Below are 21,500 nucleotides of genomic sequence, written 5' to 3'. Positions count from 1 at the left end.
GAGTTACAAAATAAAAAGCAAACAGCACATTTATTGTGTTAATTATCTGGCAACTGATAAAATATTAGCTAAATAATAATTAATAGTATGTGTATAATACATTTGTAAATTCTACATTATGATAACCTAAATAAACTACTAAATAAATACTTAATATAATAAATATGTAATATGTAATTATTTCCTTAAGCAGCTTATACAACATTATTAATACATTGTTATCATAATACATGCAATGCATGTAATATAGACATTAGTATAAAATGCAACTCAGTATGCTGAACATCAAATAAATGTAAGAGGTGTGGACTTTTTTCCTTTTTTTTTTTCACTCAAAATCAATCAACACAAACCGTGAGCAAAATTTGTAAAGCTAAAATGACTGTAAAATGCATTTGAAATCCCCCTGTGTTCTGTCTAGATGTGTTTGAAGGCAAGAACATGTCCAGCGTGATGAGCCACTTACAGCTCACGCATGTCTGAGAGATGAGAGGATTTATGACTCTTCAAAAGATACCGACTTACTGAATAAGGTAAGAAAATACAGATTGTGCAAGCACCATATGGTGATGGTTTTAAGTCCCTGTTTTTGACCGTCGGTGCCATCTCCAGTTACTTCACCTGGAAACCTTTGAGAGAAGAAAATGGAGCTGCTGCTCTATTCAGCGTGGCGGTAATCCAGAGATTAGCCTGAAAAATTCCACACTGCTGCCACACAATGGCCCATCTCACTGTCACTCAACAGGCCCGACCAGTTAGAAAAAAGCCGGGAGCATCGAGGCCGGCCAGAGTGGGCATGTTTAATGTCATTCCATTCACTGTTGTCTCTATAGCAACCGGCCATGGGTGTGTTACATTTGCATGTTAGAGGGAAGGAAAGCTGTTTATGAACGTAGATATTAAGATTGTTTAATATGAGCGCTTCATCTCTTCTGCACCGTGACTGTAACCATGGTTACGGTGTCAGGCAAAAGATGCAGGACAGGAACTGCCTTGGTTTCAAATGAACTCTGAATATCATTTAACAAACCAACTGACTGACTGATAATGGAGATGTTTATTAGCCATTTTATTGTTGTACTGTGCTTTTCTCATACATGTTGGAGATTTTGGCTATTGTTAAGGGAATCGATTCTTCAAAGGATGGATTGGGGTCGACCAAAGACTTACCGGTCTATGCTGGAGGTCATTTTTGTAGTGTGTTCAGGGTCGCAGTTGTAGAGAGAGGACCTTTAAGCGTGAGGTAGACATTTGTACATTAACCTGGGTAACAAAACGACAACAACAACAACAAAAAACATTTATTTAATGCAATTTAAATGTGTTTATTTAGCAGGCTTAAATCTTCTCTACTTTTACACTTCTACTGTTGTATTAGGGCTGTCATGATACCAAACATTCAGCAGTCAATACAGTTTTTCAAGAAAAAAAAAAAAAAATAGAATAAAGACAAAGTAGATAATGCTTGACATTTTTCAGGTATCTAACAGCAAGGTTCAGAATTGATTAGAAAACATTTATAACAATAATAATAATAAAAAAAAAACATAATGTCTATTTAGTTGCATTTAGACTGAAATGTCTAAATGTAAAGACCCAATACTTTAACACACATCTGTTTTTGTTCCATCTGTTAAATTCACCATGAAAACAAAATTCTTATTTTTTTATGAAATAATTTATCCATGCACGTCATTATTTTTTTAAAAATTCCCCTCCCACATGCAGCAACATCTCTTCTCTGGTGACGTGTTTGCTGGCGTGAGGGCGGGGCAACCTGTCACTCACATGGCATCACAGCAATAGCAAACCACAACCACCCAATGATCCAATCAATTCCAGGACATAAAGTCCCTTCCAACATTTTTTCTTGTTCGAGAAGTCGTTTCACTCTGATATACGTCACAATAGGGAAGAAAAGATGATGACAACTTCCTTTCTATGCCGACTTTAACATAAGACAAAATGACTGTGTTTATATACTGTTTACAGCAGAAAGAATGACGGTATTTTGTTTTACTATGCCATTCTTTTTTACTAATACACTACTGGTACTTTTGACATCTTTATTTTGCACTACAGTGGTTACAATATTGCCATCTCTTGTAAGATGAATTGCTTGCATTTTTCCTCATTTGTAAGTCATTTTGGATTTAAATTATTAAATTAAAATGTAACAATGACCCATGTGGAATAAACACAACAATTCAATAATTCATTCAAAAGCAAACTTACCTCCAGGCCTGCTTGCTCTAAGGAAGGAAGAGAGAAGCTTGCCACAGGATGTAGGATGAGGACAATCGGTGGGCCAGAAAGAAGGTGCGTGTGAATATGAATGTTTTTGTGTGCAGGGTCAATCAGAGGATTCTGAGGTCAAGGTAGAGCAACCTGCTGTGGGTCCCTGTGGGGTGTATGTGCTTTCAGTCGGGTGCGAGACTGGAGGCACCACATGTTAGCACTAACCCCCTCCTATGAAAAACATCTGCATTATGATCACACATTTATATGTAATGAAAGTAGCATGTTCAACACATATTTCTTAAATCATTTTAGGTTTAGGAGAAATTATGTATAATTTAAAGGGTCAGTTCACCCCAAAATGAAAATCCTGAAAGCCGTAAGACCAAACCCGTAAGACCTTCGTTCATCTTTGGAACACAAATTAAGATATTTTTGATGAAATCTGAGAGGTATATGACTCCTCCATAGACAGCAATATAATCAACACTTTCAAGGTCCAGGAAGGTACTAAAGACATCGTTAAAGGTGCCCTAGAACTTTTTTTTAAAAGATGTAATATAAGTCTAAGGTGTCCCCTGAATGTGTCTGTGAAGTTTTAGCTCAAAATACCCCATAGATTTTTTTTAATTCATTTTTTTAACTGCCTATTTTGGGGCATAATTAGAAATGAGCCGATTCAGGGTGTGTGGCCCTTTAAATCTCGTGCTCCACGCCCCAAGAGCTCGCGCTTGCCTTAAACAACATAAAAAAAGTTCACACAGCTAATATAACCCTCAAAATGGATCTTTACAAAGTGTTCGTCATGCAGCATGTCTAATCGCGTAAGTACAGTGTTTATTTTGATGTTTACATTGATTCTGAATGAGTTTGAGGCTATGCTCCGTGGCTAACGGCTAATGCTACACTGTTGGAGAGATTTATAAAGAATGAAGTTGTTTATGAATTATACAGACTGCAAGTGTTTAAAAATGAAAATAGCGACGGCTCTTTTGTCTCCGTGAATACAGTAATAAACTATGGTAACTTTAACCACATTTAACAGTACATTAGCAACATGCTAACGAAACATTTAGAAAGACAATTTACAAATATCACTAAAAATATCACGTAACACAAGAATACTTTTTGTGCGCAAAAACAAAACAAAAATAATGACTTTATTCAACAATAATAAAAGTTCTCTTCTGTGTCATTCTCATATGTTGTTCACGTCCAGCGCTTCCAGGTTCTATGTCAGAACGGCGACTCATTATTGGCCGGCTTCTTCGTCAACATCACACGCATGCGTCGTGCTGCTCACATGAATGGTGTCGGCCAATACTGAGCTGGCGTTCGGACTTAAACACGGAAGCCTTCACTGTGCTTACTGCGGCAACTGCGTAAGGGAAGAGACTGTTGAATAAAGTTATTTTTGTTTTGTTTTTGCGCACAAAAAGTATTCTCGTCGCTTCATAAAGTTAAGGTTGAACCACTGTAGTCACATGAACTGTTTTAACGATGTCTTTAGTACCTTTCTGGACATTGAAAGTGTTGATTATATTGCCGTCTATGGATATACCTCTCGGATTTCATCAAAAATATCTTAATTTGTGTTCCGAAGATGAACAAAGGTCTTACGGGTGTGGAACGACATGAGGGTGAGTAATTAATGACAGAATTTTCATTTTGGGCTGAACTAACCCTTTAAGAAAATGTATGTCATATGAAAAAATTGTCCAGATATTAAATAAAAATTGTAAATCGTTCCCTTATGAATAAATATTTAAGTATAGCTGGCAAGAAACAAATTATGCAGTAATTTTATAGACAAGACAACTGAACTGTAATTTATGAAATAATTTGGGAAGATATAAACTCACTCATGTCATTATTTCTGGAATAGCAGCAACGCTCCTGAACCCCTGTAAATCTGCTCTTAAATCTGAAACAAACAGAAACAGAAATTAGTCACATAAACAACATTCTCCTGAGAAAACGACTTCAATTACATTAGAGGAACTAATAATATATTAGCATAACTAATAAAATAAAATCACATGATTTCATAAAACTAGGCGTTCAGGTTCAAGATAAAAACATCAATTTGACCCAGCAAGCCTGGGAAGAGTCAAGACTTTGAAGTTGACCTATCAGCATGGTAAACATTCTTCAATGCAGAGAAAAAAAAAAAAAAGCATAATCACTGCCCAAAATCATGGCTTAACTGACATTTAACATTTCATCCCTGGACTAACAGTTCTGTCCATCACAATATAAACTAAACAGCCTAATACTGCAGGATATTTTACCACAGATGTTGTGACGTACTTCCAAGCCTGATAGACGACTTGGCAAGACTTTCTCCACCAAAGACAAACATTCAATACTGTAAAACCAGGGCTGAAGTTCAAACGTTCATAAGAACATACAAAATTCACTGTCATCACCAGTTAACTGCAGTCCGATGTGCACTGTACTAACTAGCCAGGTATTTAAAAAATTGATAGTTCACCTAGAAATAGTTTACTTAATAATTTACTTTACATTTACTTTCATTATATGAGGGGGAAAAATTTCAAAATATCTTCTTTTGTGTTCCACGGAAGAAAGAAATGCATATAGGTTTGTAAAGTTTGTTTTCTTTTAAAATGTTTGCTTTTTGTGTTTGCATGAAAATAAAATGTAAAAAAAGACTAAATTAAAAAAAAAAAAAAAAGATAAAAAAAAAAATAATAATTAAAACAAAATAAAATAAAATATAAAATAGAACAAAATAATTTTATTAAATAATAAAATGTATGAATCCTCCCTTCATCCAACTCAGGTAAAATAAGAACAGGCATTGGTTCTCTACTGGAAATCACCCAGCAGGAAAGAAGCCATAAGAGCAAGCTGGGTGAGACATGATGAAGCTGTAGTACCCTGACAAGCTGCAAGACTTTTTTTACAGTCTATGTGCAAGACGTGTCCACAGTCCAGGGAAGTACATGTGTCATAAAGGCACACAACCCTGAGGGCAGTCTATATATAGCAGTGGTAGTGCGGTATTGCCTTCACATCATTTATATTAAGTTTCCATGTCTTGAACAGGCAGACTGCAGTGATCAACGGGCAACATCTGAATAGTTATAGTCGACAGCATCCTGTTCTTTTCATCATAATTTTCATCAAGAAAAAAAAAAAAAAGCATGTGATGGACTCATAACAATTTACACAACTTCACAAACAAAAGTAGCCGCTTTGACCCAGTTCAGTCCTTTAATAAGTATTGGGATCATGAAAAAAGGTGGGTCAAAGTGCGTATTCTTATCAAGATTACTACTATCGGAATACATCAGTTCACAGACTGTATATAGTCTATTGGCTAATGCCCTCAAATACTTAACATTTAGGCTGTTTTCATGCATGGTTTGATTGTCTAGTCCAAACCAGAGTTTGATTTCATCCTATTTCCCCTGTAGGATGGATTTTTTTTTTGTTTGGGACCAAATTATTTGGGCGATATGTCAGTACCATCACCAAGAACAACTGCAGCAGCTGTTAATGACTGTAACTAGCTAACAACTCTGCATATTATTATTATTATTATGATGATTAATATTAAGAAGCTTTTATAATGTGTTTGTACAAGAATGTCCTGGCCAAGATGGTTACTGTAAAGAAAAAAAAAAAATTACAAATAATTACACTGTAAAAAATGAATGTGATTTTAACGGTAAAATACTGTAAAAACGCTATGGAAAAAAAATTGTAAATAGGTTAACAGCAAGTTCCCGTGCTATATACAGGGAAAAACTGTAAAAGCTCTTACCAGACATTTTAAGTAATTTTCACTGTAAAATGTTGTAAATTTGACAATTTTTAGATGTAAAAAAGAACAAATCAGTGTATAATTTACAGTCAAAAACTGTAAACTGATATTCCCACAATTCCATGTAACACTCCATTTAAAACAAATTTTGTTTAAAAATTTTTTTTGTTATGTACATTAGGGTTTTATGTTACATCTTCTGTTGTTTAATGAATGTTTATTGCATTATGTAAGTGTTGTGGGTTACCATGATGGTGTTTTGCGTTTGCGTGAATGACTCTGTGCACCTTCTTTATATTAGTATATACTTCAACTCATGGAAAAGCTATTTGTGATGAACTCTGATTCTTCATGTGGCTTTCTCTTTGCATTATTATGGTGGTTGTCAGTATGTGTTAAAGGTACAAAACAGATTTTAGTAGTAGTGTGCATTGTTGAATTTACTGGTTTACATTCAAATTTTGTTTGTAAATTACAGTTTTATACTGTAAAATTCACAGTTTGTTCTGTAAAAGCATTTACAGTTTTTCCTGTATCTTTTACGTAATTATTCAGACAACCACAGCTGCCAAAATTATTTTGTAAAAACTACGGAATATTTTTTACAGTGTAGAATACAAATAAAATGTAATATGAAGCATCAAAAGCGCAGTGAAAATAATAAAATAAAATAATAAAATTACAAAACAAAACAAAACAAAATAAAATAAAATAAAAAACAACAAAACAAAAACAAAAAAACAAAACAAAACACAAAAACAAAAACAAAAAAAAACACAAAAACAAAACAAAACAAAACAAAACAAAACAAAACAAAACAAAACAAAACAAAACAAAACAAAACAAAACAAAACAAAATAAAATAAAATAAAATAAAATAAAATAAAATAAAATAAAAAAAAAAAACAAAAAACAAAAAAAATATTGCTATCTGGGATTGCTTCCTATAAACCTTAGACCACCTTTATGATTTGCTAGTGCTCACTAAACTTCAGAAAACACACCAACCAAATGAAACAAGCTCTGACATCAAACAGACACAGGTCCTCTCTAGCATGAAAGCACCCCTAAAGCTCCCAGACCAGGACACTGTTAAAACTCACATAAAGCTATTTGTTTTTTGCATACTGCAGAGAAGAGCCTTCTGTCAGTCACACAACACCTTAGCTCATTAGCACTCATAAAATACAGCCTAATGATTGAACACTTTACTGTCTTTGTCCTTCTGCCAGAAACAGTTGGTTGTTCTTGTTTACAAGCTTGTACTTTATGGGCATTTCAATGGTCTATAAAAAGGATAACAGCAAAGAGATTGGCGTAATGCTAGAAGTTAGCGTGACTTATCAGCTACCACACGGTTTTGAGCAACAGTTCTGACGCTGGTTCTTTTTCGTATGACATCCACAAATGGAGCAGAACGGACACGCATACCTAAAGGCACCCTCAGATTCTTATGAGCTCAAAGAAAAGTTACACACAACTGAGTCATTCTTCAATTAGAGTGGTGAGACAGAATTTGAAAAGACAAAAAAGGGCTATTTTTTTTTAATAATAAAATGTATTGCTATGTATTTAAATTGTGTTGTGTCATGTGGTATTCATTAAAATAGAATCTTAAGGACACTTTGACAATTTTAGTCAAATACTTGTGCCACACTGGTAACATCAAAGACTCTAAAACATGATGAAACTGTCCAAAAATGTAAAAAAAATAAAATAAAATAAAAAAAGATTAAATATTAATATGAACTCCACTACACACAAAGTAGTCCAAATAGAATTCCCCCTTTTCTTAAAGGAACGACGTCCATTGTTATAACACAAGACATAAATTTGTGAACTTTTTTTTACAATATAATACAATATAATAATATACATATATTTAAAAAAATATTTTCATTAAATTGTACATGTTAAATAAAATTTAAATTCACAATATAACCCTTTATTTACGTTAAAAATGGCAACTACATCCCAGGATAACTCTTCGATGTTTGGTGGGAACATGCAGATTGTTACACATAAAATCTCTCCAACTTAATTAAATATTTCCAAACAAAAATTTGACATCTAAAAGTGCACAAATTGTTTTAACCCTATGCAAACACTTTATATTAATATTTAAAGTTTATTTCAACTGTTACAAAGTAGAGGGACATCACTTGACACCACAAACGAAGAATGAACCAACTGCCTATTAAATCCGGCATCCAAAATAGGATCAAGGGTAATATCATAAACAAACGTCAAACAACATTTACACCAGAAATGTAAACCGATATCTAGATATAAATGTTACTAATTGCATTTGAATGGTTTGTATATAAGCCTCATCAAATTCTATAACGCTGGAATAACAACAAAGAAACCTCTGGGAAGGAAGTTTATTTAGTTGATTAGCTGAGTTGAATTAGCTGAAATGGAGTGGAGACACACTGATTCATGACGATCGATATAATACACTATGGTCCATGGTGCTCGGAGGTGTGGTGACCAGATGAAAACAAGTGTGCAAATGATGCTTAACAATGGTAATAATGGAAAATCTCAATTTGTACTATGAGTGTCTTGTCACATGCAGGTCTGGAGCTCCGGTCACGCCATGCTGCACACCAGCTATGTCCCCCTACTGATCACTACATGTGACTACTGACCCAGACAACATACAAAAAGAAAATAAACGACATACCGACTCAGCTCAGACCCAATTCGGCCACTTCTGCAACATTTAGGACAAAGAAAGAGAAAGCCAACACAAACAAGAAACACAACCAGATGCAAACTAACAGAATCCTAAATTACAATAAATGTAAATGAAGAAAGACAAAAACATAAATGAAAGACTATGAAATTTCTATTAGAATTTGGAATAGATTGAAACTTTGGGGTCAGTAAGTTTTTTTTTTTTTTTTAATAAATACTTTTATTCAACAAGGATGCATTAAACTGACCAAAAGTGACAGTAAATACATTTATAATGTTACAACATTTCTATTTTAAATAAATGCTTATTTGAATTTTCTATTCATCGAAGAATCCTGAAGAAAAGTAACCATTTCCCCAACAATAAAGCAGTTTTCAACAATGATAATAATAAGAAATGTTTTTTTGAGCAGCAAATCAGCATATTAGAATGATTTCTGAAGGATCATGTGACACTGAAGACTGGAGTAATGATGCTGAAAATTCAGCTTTGCATCACAGGAATAAAAACAAACAAAAATACATTAAAATACAAATACAATTCACAATATGACTCTTTTTATGACTGTATTTTTGACTAAATATGCAGCCTTGATGAACATATTTTGAACGTTGGTGTATAGGATTCCAACAAAACACAAAATAAAATCTTTCTAGCATATATTCCCAATAGGACTATTATGAAACCAACAGCATTAAATATCCCTGTAAAACATCAAAAGGGTTTTAAAACAAATCCGGCAGAATTTTAAAACACCCACAGCTCCTCTTGAGATTACATTAACTGTCTAGAAGTGAAACTTTATTCCGATAAAATGGAGTTCTAATAAGGACTACACATATCCAATTTAAAATAGGATTCTAAGAATTGAAAATAAATACACAAACATTTTGGACAAAAACAAAATGGGAATTTTCTAACAAAAGAAAAATCACATTTTCTAGTAGGGGGAGACCGGGGGGAAATGTAACAGGGGTCAATTGTAACATCTCAAATTACACCAATCAGAAACGAGACAGAACCATGAAACTCATTTTGCATGTGCTCTATGGAGATCCCTCTCTGCATGCCAAAGCTTCATACTTGTGAAAGTTACAGTATAGTATTTCCCTCATACTGTCTTTAATTTAAACCATTAATGTCTATGAAATTAAATCTGTTTTGTTTTGATGACCATTCTGTTGTCTAACATTTGATATCTTTGTCAAACAATTAGCTTTGTTGTTTCTAGCTAGCAGGGTAGCTTGTCACGGGATGGTACAGTCGGGGGCAATTATAACACTGCATTACAATTGCCCCAGACACCATCAAAATAGTGTCCAGCTTAGGACATCAAAATAGATCGATAGATTACAATAATTTAATAAAGGGGTTTTTGCCTCTCAACCTGTGGATCCATTTTACTGAGTAGGCCCTGTACACTCTCTGTTCACAGCATGCCTAGGTTCAGACCAAGGAAAACAGCAAGGGCAGTTAATTAATTGTTCTGGATAATATGGATGTAATGGATACTGAATAGTTTTAACTATATACCATATTCTTTAGAGTTTATTGTGGTCATTGGTATTTATATGAAGGTATTACATGTGGGGGCAGATGTAACATTTGACTTCTAATGTTTCAATCAATATTGTGATTCTAACATTGCTTGTAAAAACATTTGGTGACTGTTAACAAGTAGAACACAGATACAAGATACTGACATAAAAATTGTATCCAAATATTTCAAAAGGTTTTTGAGTAATGACGACATGACCAAAATTTGTTACAACTGCCCCCGGTCTCCCCCTACATATTCAAACTATTATTATATTATGAGCAGCAATATAATAAAATGTCCTTGAAGAATATCAAAAGGAGTTTAAAGGGTTAGTTCACCCAAAAAATGAAAATTCTGTCATTTATTACTTACCCTCATGCCGTTCCACACCCGTAAGCCCTTCGTTCATCTTCAGAACACAAATTAAGATATTTTTGTTGAAATCTGATGGCTCCGTGAGGCCTGCATAGCCAGCAATGACATTTCCTCTCTCAAGATCCATAAAGGTACTAAAAACATATTTAAATCAGTTCATGTGAGTACAGTGGCTCAATATTAATATTATAAAGTGACGGGAATATTTTTGGAGCGCCAAACAAACAAAAAAAAGGACATATAGTGATGGACGATTTCAAAACACTGCTTCAGGAAGCTTCGGAGCATTATGAATCAGCATTATGAATCAGTGGTTCAGAGCGCCAAAGTCACGTGATTTCAGCAGTTTGGCGGTTTGACACGCAATCCGAATCATGATTCGATACACTGATTCATAACGCTTCCGAAGCTTCCTGAAGCAGTGTTTTGAAATCGGCCATCACTATATAAGTCGTTATTTTGTTTGTTTGGTGCACAAAAATATTCTTGTCACTTTATAATATTAATATTGAACCATTGTACTAACATGAAGTACAATTTTAGTACCTTAATGGATCTTGAGAGAGGAAATGTCATTGCTGGCTATGCAGGCCTCACTGAGCCATCGGATTTCAACAAAAAATATCTTAATTTGTGTTCCGAAGATGAATGAAGGTCTTATGGGAGTGGAATGGCATGAGGGCAAGTAATAAATGACATTATTTTCATTTTGGGGTGAACTAACCCTTTAAAGGAAATGTTTTCCTTCAACTGTCCTGGAATAAAACATAATACACCTACAATTTTGTACTCTACAAAGACTACCAATACATATCCAGGAATAAAAATAATAATAAAAAATCCTATGGGAATTTCAGTTCATCCAGGAGGATCATTTTAAATTCCATTAGGATCATTTAGGATTGGTTCCAAATGATGACAGGAATGCTCATAAGTGGATTCAGGATTGTTTAACAAAGCACACAAAAACCCTGACAGATATCATAGAAATTCTTTTTTAATGTTCTACAGTGTGTTTGTGGGCTGTAAAATTAAGATATCTGTCATTTAGATGCTTTCCAGGTATGAGTTACAATAACTTAAAATGATGGTGGAGTTTCAGTTCAACAAAACAGAATTGCTTCACTTCAGGGAAAAGAAGGGAAGAGGAATCCTCTGACTCTGTGCCACAAATATTTCCTAAACACATAAAACATGTCATTTGCACATACAAAAATAGAAATCCAAAGGATTTCTTTGAATGGGGAGGTGACACAGAAAGGGGGAGGGACGGGGAGGATTCTGGGAAAAACATGAGAAGGCCACATGTGGAGAGGCAATGGAGAACTGGAAAAGGATGTAGGATACAGTCAAATATTTTCTGTTCACCAAGATATGGAGTCAATTTCACAAAATATCTGACAAAAAGCAAGGCATGTAAAGCCGTGAAGGAGGGTACGGGAGAGAAAAAAGGGATAAGAAGGCATGCGAGAAGAAAAATGAGGGGGAAGGCTTGCGGGAAAAAAACATCATGGTGAAAAAGGATAAAACGAGACATAAAAGCGAAAAAACAAAAGAAAGAGGAAGTAAGGCAGTCCCCAGCATTTCCTGCATAGTGGTTGTGGCGTTTAACAGTAGGCTGAGCAATGGTTTTGTAACTGTGATGTCAGTAGATGCTTCACTGACCTGCTGACCCAGTGACCTACTTTTGCTTCTCTCGCTCACAGTTTCTCTCTTCTACTGAGACTTAATCACAGCTCAACAGGCAGCTGCAGCCAATCATGCGGCAGGCTGAGTCACCACACACTCAAAATCAGCAAATCAGGGAATCAGGTGTAGCTCACCACTAACAAACAGCAGCCAATAAAATGCTGAGGAAGAAATAAAAGGGGTTTCCAGCCAATCAAACGCAGAGTCTACAAACTGTCAGCTAACCAACCGCAAGCAGGATAAAGAGCGAACAAGATCAAGTATAAGGAAGGAAAATGTGAGAAATAGCAGAAGGAAACATGCTAACAAAACCTTTCAGAGTGACATTTACCTATTCGACCAAAGTCAGCCAAACCAGATCTGCCTAAAGCACTAGGTTAAAACCAGATATAATCAAACAAGCACCATGACAAACAAACAAATTCTTCCTCCGCTCTCTCTACACACTCAAACAAATGAGGTTTCTCTCTCTCACACACACCCACAACTATCCTTAGGTGCTCTATACACTATAGACTGCCCTATTTCTCAAATATTTTCATACAGTTGAGTATATCTTGAATTGTACCCGACCCATGCACAAGCAGTCACAAGATGGAAGATACACATTTCGACTGTGTATAAGGATTCCACTGTCATTTACCTTTTTTAGCTCTTAAAGGGATAGTTCACTCAAAAAACTAATTCTGTCATTATTTACTTCCCTTCATGTTGTTTCAAACCTATATCTACGGAAGAGGATTAAGGCCAAGCAATAATAAAAAAATAAAACCATCTCGAGATTAAAGTTGTTAAATTACGAGAAAAAAACCTTGTTAAATTACGAGAAAAAAGTTGTTAGATTATGAGAACAAATTCGTAAAATTATGAGAAAAAAAGTCATTACATTTCGAGAAAAAAAGTCGAGATAAAATTGAGAATAAAGTCATTAAATTTCGAGAAAAAAGTCATTAAATTATGAGAACAAATTCGTAATTTAACGAATTTGTTCTTGTAATTTAACGACTTTTTTCTCATAATTTAATGAGTTTATTCTCAACCTTTTATTTTTAAAAATTTAACGACATTTTTCTCATAATTTAACGAAATTTGTTCTCGTAATTTAACGACTTTTTTCTCGTAATTTAATGACTTTATTCTCAACATTTTATCTCGACTTTTTTCTCGAAATTTAACACGTTTTTTCTCGTAATTTAACGAGTTTATTCTCAACATTTTGTCAACTTTTTTCTTGAAATTTAACGACTTTTTTCTCGTAATTTAATGACTTTATTCTCAACATTTTATCTCGACTTTTTGCTCGAAATTTAACAAGTTTTTTCTCGTAATTTGACGAGTATTTTCTCAACATTTTGTCAACTTTTTTCTTGAAATTTAACGACTTTTTTCTCGTAATTTAATGACTATTCTCAACATTTTATCTAGACTTTTTTCTCGAAATTTAAGTTTTTTCTCGTAATTTAACGAGTTTATTCTCAACATTTTGTCAACTTTTTTCTTGAAATTTAACGACTTTTTTCTCGTAATTTAATGACTTTATTCTCAACATTTTATCTCGACTTTTTGCTCGAAATTTAACAAGTTTTTTCTCGTAATTTGACGAGTATTTTCTCAACATTTTGTCAACTTTTTTCTTGAAATTTAACGACTTTTTTCTCGTAATTTAATGACTATTCTCAACATTTTATCTAGACTTTTTTCTCGAAATTTAAGTTTTTTCTCGTAATTTAACGAGTTTATTCTCAACATTTTGTCAACTTTTTTCTTGAAATTTAACGACTTTTTTCTCGTAATTTAATGACTTTATTCTCAACATTTTATCTCGACTTTTTGCTCGAAATTTAACAAGTTTTTTCTCGTAATTTGACGAGTATTTTCTCAACATTTTGTCAACTTTTTTCTTGAAATTTAACGACTTTTTTCTCGTAATTTAATGACTATTCTCAACATTTTATCTAGACTTTTTTCTCGAAATTTAACAAGTTTTTTCTCGTAATTTAACGAGTTTATTCTCAACATTTTATTTCGACTTTTTTTCTCGAAATGTAATGATTTTTTTCTCAAAATTTAACAACTTTAATCTCGAGATGGTTTTATTTTTTTATTATTGTTTGGCCCTAATCCTCTTCCGTATACATCACTCTGTTTCTTGTGTAAAACATAAAAGGAGATATTTATAAGCAAGTCCAAGCTGCTCTTACTCTTATCACCATTCATTTTCAATGTATAATCAAAATTCACTTGTAATTGTAATAAAGCGATTGCGTGTGTGAATTAATCATACCGTCTCTCTATTAATTGTGAAGCTGTGGGTTGTAAATAATTACTTACAAAAGTAGAAAAATATATGCTATAATTACTTTTGAGTTTCTAAGCTACTTTAGTGATAAATCACAGGACAGCGCTAACAACTTTCTGCTCCTCAGTGGACGCGTTCCTTCACGTTTTGTGCAGCTAATGTTACTGTTTGTACGAGTGTTCCTGTCACAATGCAGCTGCGCGAGCACGGTAGCTCGATATAATAATACACATCCGATCGTCTAAATCACTTGAATGTCTAAACCGGCAAACCTTAAAACAAATACAACTGACAAAGTTTAGTGAAGACGCAAGGCTCACCGCTCGTGCGCCGTCTCTGTGTGTTGACTCTGCGTTGACCTGCGTGTTGACTGTACAGGCCAGACTGTCACGTGGCTACACACGTGGTAGTATGTTTTTAAGTGAGAAGCATTAACAGGATTTTAAAAAAAACGAAATAACCGACATGGGAAAATTACGTCGGTTAGAGGTTCTGAATTTCGGTTTCGATTACTTTTCGATTAATCGTCCAGCCCTACCCAGCCCTAGTAATTTTAGTAGGGATGCACGATATATCGGCCACCATAGTGGTATCAGGTATATGATCATTTTTAATGTTATCACTTATCGTCCCGATAAGAAAATTTGGCCGATATATTAAAGCCAATAAATAATTAATTATTTACTTCAGCTGAGATACTTCAGATGCACACCGTTCTCCATGATGGTCTTGAATTGCTTGAAATATGATTAAAATTACTCTGAAAAGGAAAATACAGTTAAAGGTGCAATATGTAAAATTGTCTGTCCGCTAGAGGTTGCTAGAGGCCTATTCAAAACAAAGGCGTTGCTTTATGACGCCAAGTTTGAGCGTGGAATCTTGGGATATGTGGTCTTCACATCACAGCCGGTGTAAAATAATCAGGATAGGACTCAGGGAAGAAATCATGTTCATGGATGCGATTATTAACGTTACTGTAGTATGAAGTAGCGCAGGACCGAGTGTTGTGAGAGCTGAAAGAGGCCACTGGAGCGTTTGCGCAACACACGCCTCACGAACAGCGGAACCTTTATTATGCCACAGTCGTCAGCACTGCTTCCGCTTTTCCGGTCAAGCGTATGAGGCAACAGCTCTGTTTATCATATTAGATACATTTGACTGTGTTGAAAATGATGTTATAATGTTACTCTCTGCTTTCCCTCAGCGGCTGCTGTGAGACACTGTTGCACACTGCAGTAAGCTAGATCAATTTTAGAATATCATATTAAATACTGGATGGCTTGTGTTGATAAAGGCATGGAATTAATTTTAAAACGTATTGTATGATGGAGAAAATGCTGTATTACTGTTACTAAAAATAAAGCTGCATCTGATTATGCTATGTTAGCTACTTCACAAAATAGTGTTTTTCTCTGAGGCATGGAAAAGCATGGTACTTGCAAAAAAAGAAAATTAGATTTAAACAATAAGACTAAACGTGTTGAGCTATATAACAACAATATGTTTTCTGTCTTTAAACGTAACCAAACAGTTGTTCCCTTGTCTATTAAAACATGTAAATATTAAAGCGTCTTTGGTGTTTCCATTGTTTTTTACAAAATAAAATGAGGGTAACGTGGGTATGATGCAATTGACAGGCGACTCCTCACACGTCCCGGAAGCCTTGGTTAAAACTGCAATTTTCTAACAATTTCCAAATAGTTGCAAACAATTGGGATATTGTAAGTACTCAAGTGAACAAAATATATAACACTGGCCTAGTAGTTTTTGGATATTTTACTGCTAAATTCTTACATATTGTACCTTTAAGGGCAACATGTGCAGAGCACATCTGCCATTCAGGCTTACATAAAATTATAATGAGAACACGAACTGTAAAAGAATGTTGTGAAATCTTTGTGTGCCTGTGTTTTAGCATGTTGTTACGGGAAGAGCATATCCACCACAGAGTTACACCATGACTAGCACAGTCAAGTTTGCTTGTGCATTCACAGCCTTTTGTGCAACTAAGTTGTCAAAATTATGTTTATTGCATTTCATTGAATTAATTACCCACTAACAAGGCGCTTTAGTTTACCAGTGTTCAAACTGTAAACTATACTATTAATTTTAGATGTTTCTTTTTAAAAAAAAAATAAAATAAATAAATAAATAAACGACATAATAACTAGCACTTTTATTTTTCTAGTATTATTTATATCAACAATATGGTTTAATTAAAAACTTTTCATTATTGTCCTTGAGGCCATTCCATTTTATTTAACCACAGCACATGCATTTTGATTACTTATACTGATTATTTATACCGTATGATGGTCGAGGAGAAAGAATGAGCAAAAGGGTGATTTAAAAATAATAATAAAAAATAAAAAAACAGCAGAACGAGAGATGGGGCACAATACAAAACAGCTCAAAAGAATATCACTGGAATGAAGGTTTATGACTGGGCAAGTGCTTTAGGACCCGTGTTAATATTAGAAAAGCTTTCCAGTGCTGAAGAGAGCTAAGTGGGAAGGCCTGAAAACAGACGCGGAGGCTGCTTTGATTCCTTCTCGTGTAAGTAACACTTGGTTTTGATCGTCTGGAGCTGCTGTGCTGTTGGTGACTAACAACAAACTCTTGTTTGTACTTACTCTTGTGTACTGTACGTTCATTTTTTTGTGCTTCCTTGTCATTCGTTCATCATCTGTGCTTTATTTTTCGTGAAAGCATTTTGTTGCGTGTCAGCTAGTGAGAGTTTTGCAGTTAAACCACTGCGCACTGACAATTGGAAGAGAACACGTCATTGGTAGTGCATTTGCCTCGCATGCCAGCAGCGATTGGGCCGGGGTTCGAGACCGACTCGGAGCAGGGTGGTTAGGACTGGAGGGTGAGTTATGGAGGCGGAGCAATGAAGAGAGGGGTGGGTTTGTTTGGGTTGATTTCAGATATCAGCAGTGTTCAACAACGAATTTGACAAATCGCATACAGCACCTTTAAGTTAAAACCAACAATTCTTTTTTTTACTAAGTTTTCTAAAAGTTTCTAACAGTTTTAGTTTCAGTTTAGTTCATGATTACAGCACTGGTCGCATTCCTGTATCTCAACAGAGCATATGGCACAAGCAACCTAAAGCTCGTGGATTCAATTCTTAGGAAATGCATGAACTGATAAAATGTATATCGGGAATGCAATGGATAAAAGCGTCTGAAATTGTAATGCATAATGACATGTGTCGCAACATGTATTAAGATACCTAAAACTTTTTTTGTGTTTTACACAAGACATTTTTTGAAAGTTTTTCCTTAAACTCTCTGAAAAAAATGTCTCATTTCAACACAAACTTAATCACCCACATTACTAACTGTATCCAGTCAAGATAACCAAACATGGCTTTTTCTGTTCCGTTCCTGTCCATTCTTTTTATTTTTTTTCCAATCGCACAGTCTGCTTTCCATTTTTAATAAATGTATGCAAGGTGTCCTACACATTCTCACTCTCTCTTTTCTCCCTTCTCTCAGTCAGATCGAGTCTCTACAGGCTCGCTGTGTGTGTGTTCTCTCAGATGTAGGTCAGTAAAGCTCTGAGGATGTGAGTCACTCCAGCATGGATCTTCGGTGCAGCTCTGCACGCACGGAGACGCCGGCATGACAACGGTGCCCATCGGCAATGCCATAGCAACCACTCTCACCAAGCAGGGTAAAAATAGATGTGCTGAATTCCTCCACTGCAGAGTTTCCCTCTCATATTCTCTCTCTCTCAGCATTTTCTCCATTACTCATGCAGCAATCTACACAATCATCTAGAAACGCTCTTCAAAAGAGAAGTTCTTTGCTATTTGTGAAACGTATGGCTACCTGGATAAATCACAAAAATAAAACACAACCAGCTGAAACACAGATATTAGTTAGATTTATACTTTTCCTCACAAAATATGACCACAGCTGAAAAAAAATTATTAATGTGCATTGAAAATCATGAGGAAACCCTTATGCCCAAATCTGCTGCGCAGTGATTCCCATGCTTAGGTATGTAGACAGGGTTTCCATTTATAGCGCTGCTCTCCTCTGCCCTTTATACAGTCCACTTTAACACCATTTTCCCTGGAAACACGTGGATGTTCTTTTCTAGTGACATTGTGTTATCTTTAGGTGTAGTTATCGTATAGATAACATTGGTTAAATTGTCAACACAGTGCAGTAAGCAAGCCATATTTCTCCTTATCATCCTGAAATGACTTCCCTCCTAGAAATCTGAAAAGGCAAGGGATTTCTGACTCACTCAGTGCAAACCCCATTTACGTCACACCTCTGGACATCTTTTAGAAAATAAAATAAAATAAAATAATAAAATAAAATAAAATAAAATAAAATAAAATAAAATAAAATAAAATAAAATAAAATAAAATAAAATAAAATAAAATAAAATAAATGCACTACAGATCTGGGCAAGGCTGATGTTGTTGATGATGATGACAATGACGGCGATGATGATGATGATGATGATAATAATAATAATAAATAATTCTGAAAACATTCTGAATTTAATTTACAGCAAAAATCAAAAGTTTTATTTTATTTTTCTTATCTAAAAATATTTATACATTTTTACAATATTTATACATTTGTATAATTATATATGTTATTAAAATAAAACAAAACAAAACAAAACCTTTTGGTTTTTGCAGCAAATTAAATTCAGAATGTCTTCAATTATCATCATTTCCACCGTCGTCATCATCATCATCATCAATAAACTTCAATAACCAAAACTGAGGTAACCAGAATTATCAAAAAAAAAAAAAAAAAAAAAATCCTATTAGATATAAAATTATACAAATAAATTAATAAAATGTATAAATATTTTTAGATAAAATAAAAAAATAAAATAAAACTTTTGATTTTTACAGCAAATTAAAATCAGAATATCTTCAGAATTATTATTATCACCTTTGTCGTCATCACTGTCGTCGACAACAACAACAACAACATCTTCAATAACCAAAACTGATGTAACTAGAATTATCAAAATAAAAAATTCAATCATATATATAAATATACATATATATGTTTAATAAAATATTTTTAGATAAAAATAATAATATAGTAATAATAGTACATTATTTTATTATTATTATTATTATTATTATTAATTGTGATTTAAACAAATATTTATAATTGGAATTTTAAATAAACTTAATTCTGTTTTTTGAAAAACAAACACACTATGCAGCACAAAACATTACAGAAATGATGTGATATGCTGCAAAAAGGGCATGGAGAGCACATCTGCTACTGCACATATACTAGGAAAAGGTGTGTTCACACTGGGAACAAACATACGCCTTCAGATAAGTTCAACAGTCAAGGACAAAAAAGGCTGAAAGAAGCTACAACACCTCAAAGAAAACACCTCAACGTTGTGAGAATGAGATGCAACAGAATAAAGTGTGACAAATTGTTTTGACCCCTGTATTTTTATCTAAAGTGGCTGGTGAGCGTAAACAAAATTGAATGCAGAACCTTTACCAAAAATTCCAAAATTCAGCAAAAATATGTATCCCTATGCTCTTGCTGAAAACATGAGATGCATCGAGAATTGCTTTTCACAAACATGCTGATGGGTATGTATGGTAGTTGAAATGGTGATGATAGTATTGGTGACAGAGCAAAAGTGGCACTTCAGAGACAGGCTGGGATTGCCGTCTGTGTCAAACGCTCTCACAGGGCGGGAGCGGGGATGACTGCAACACCGTTACCATGGCGATCAATCCATAAGCAACCACGGTCGACATTTAAAACCAGTCATGGCTTAGACACACACACACAGGGAAGTGAAGACCCACACAAACACAAGCAAATTTTAGTCTAGCTTAGTGACAATACATTCACATACTGTACAATCCAAACCAAAACATTAATTCGGATCAAATAATGCTCATCTTTTACACACAGCGAATAACGCTACTAATATACAGGCTCTCTTACAAGAGAGATGACACACAGTTTAAGCAGAAACAAATTAACAGTACAATTTATGGAGGGAAATCACACTTACTTTTCATTCTACAGCCCTACACACAAACGTCAGGGTGACAGTGAAGTGATGAGATGGTTCAGTAGATGCAAGCAGTAAACACATCTATTTAATGGATTCTCTAAAATCCAAACACAGCGGAGAGGTGTTTGTATAAAAAGTGCCAACACTTCAGCCATAAAACAATGCACTGTCACTCCCAGAAACCTCTGCACACATTTTCCACACTGCATTCAATAAATCAGACATATTAAAGGGTCGTGATCCAAAAATACTGAATATATTTTAAATCACTTTTATAAGACCTCAATATATAGTCAGGATCAGTAGGTATTCATTTTGTGTTGCTTGTATCTGCTAAAAATCATAGTGTTCTACTGAAGAAAGAAAGTCACCTACATCTTGGATGGCCTGAGGGTGAGTAAACTAACAGCAAATTTTCACTACTCATTATTTGTTAGTTCACCCAAAAATGAAAATTCTGTCATTAATTACTCACCCTCATGTCGTTCCAAACCAGTAAGACTTTTATTCATCTTCAGAAAACAAATGAAGATCTTTTTAAATAAATTCTAGAGAGTCTTTCTTTACCTCCATTGACAGCCAACGCAACTACTTACTTTTAAGCCCCAGAAAGGCAGTAAAGACATCAGTAATCCATGTGACTTCCAGTATTTTAACTTAAAAGGATAGTTCACCCAAAAATGAAAATTCTGTCATCATTTACTCACCCTCAGCTTGTTCCAAACCTGTATAAATTTCTTTGTTCTGTTGAACACAAAGGAAGATATTTTGAAGAATGTGGGAAACTGAACAGTTCTGGGGCACCATTGACTTCCATAGTACA

General features: G+C 34.4%; 1 protein-coding gene across 3 annotated transcripts in view; it reads right to left on the bottom strand.

The window, feature by feature from the left end:
• Window positions 1-21,500, bottom strand: part of clocka (clock circadian regulator a) — a 91,748-nt gene that overhangs the window by 38,324 nt on the left and 31,924 nt on the right. For all 3 annotated transcript variants that reach the window (XM_048206665.1, XM_048206666.1, XM_048206667.1), the window contains exons 3-5: window positions 4,101-4,162; window positions 2,236-2,469; window positions 1,171-1,263 (exon numbers count right to left, since the gene is read on the bottom strand). In XM_048206665.1, the coding sequence (XP_048062622.1) occupies window positions 1,171-1,190 (20 nt within the window). In that variant the 5' untranslated portion in view covers window positions 1,191-1,263; window positions 2,236-2,469; window positions 4,101-4,162. The remainder of the gene's footprint in view (window positions 1-1,170; window positions 1,264-2,235; window positions 2,470-4,100; window positions 4,163-21,500) is intronic.

Source organism: Megalobrama amblycephala, linkage group LG11 (assembly GCF_018812025.1).
Source record: "Megalobrama amblycephala isolate DHTTF-2021 linkage group LG11, ASM1881202v1, whole genome shotgun sequence".
In the NCBI taxonomy this organism is placed as follows: domain Eukaryota; kingdom Metazoa; phylum Chordata; class Actinopteri; order Cypriniformes; family Xenocyprididae; genus Megalobrama; species Megalobrama amblycephala.
Note: the sequence above shows the minus strand (reverse complement) of the source record. Positions and strands in the feature narration are given on the sequence as shown.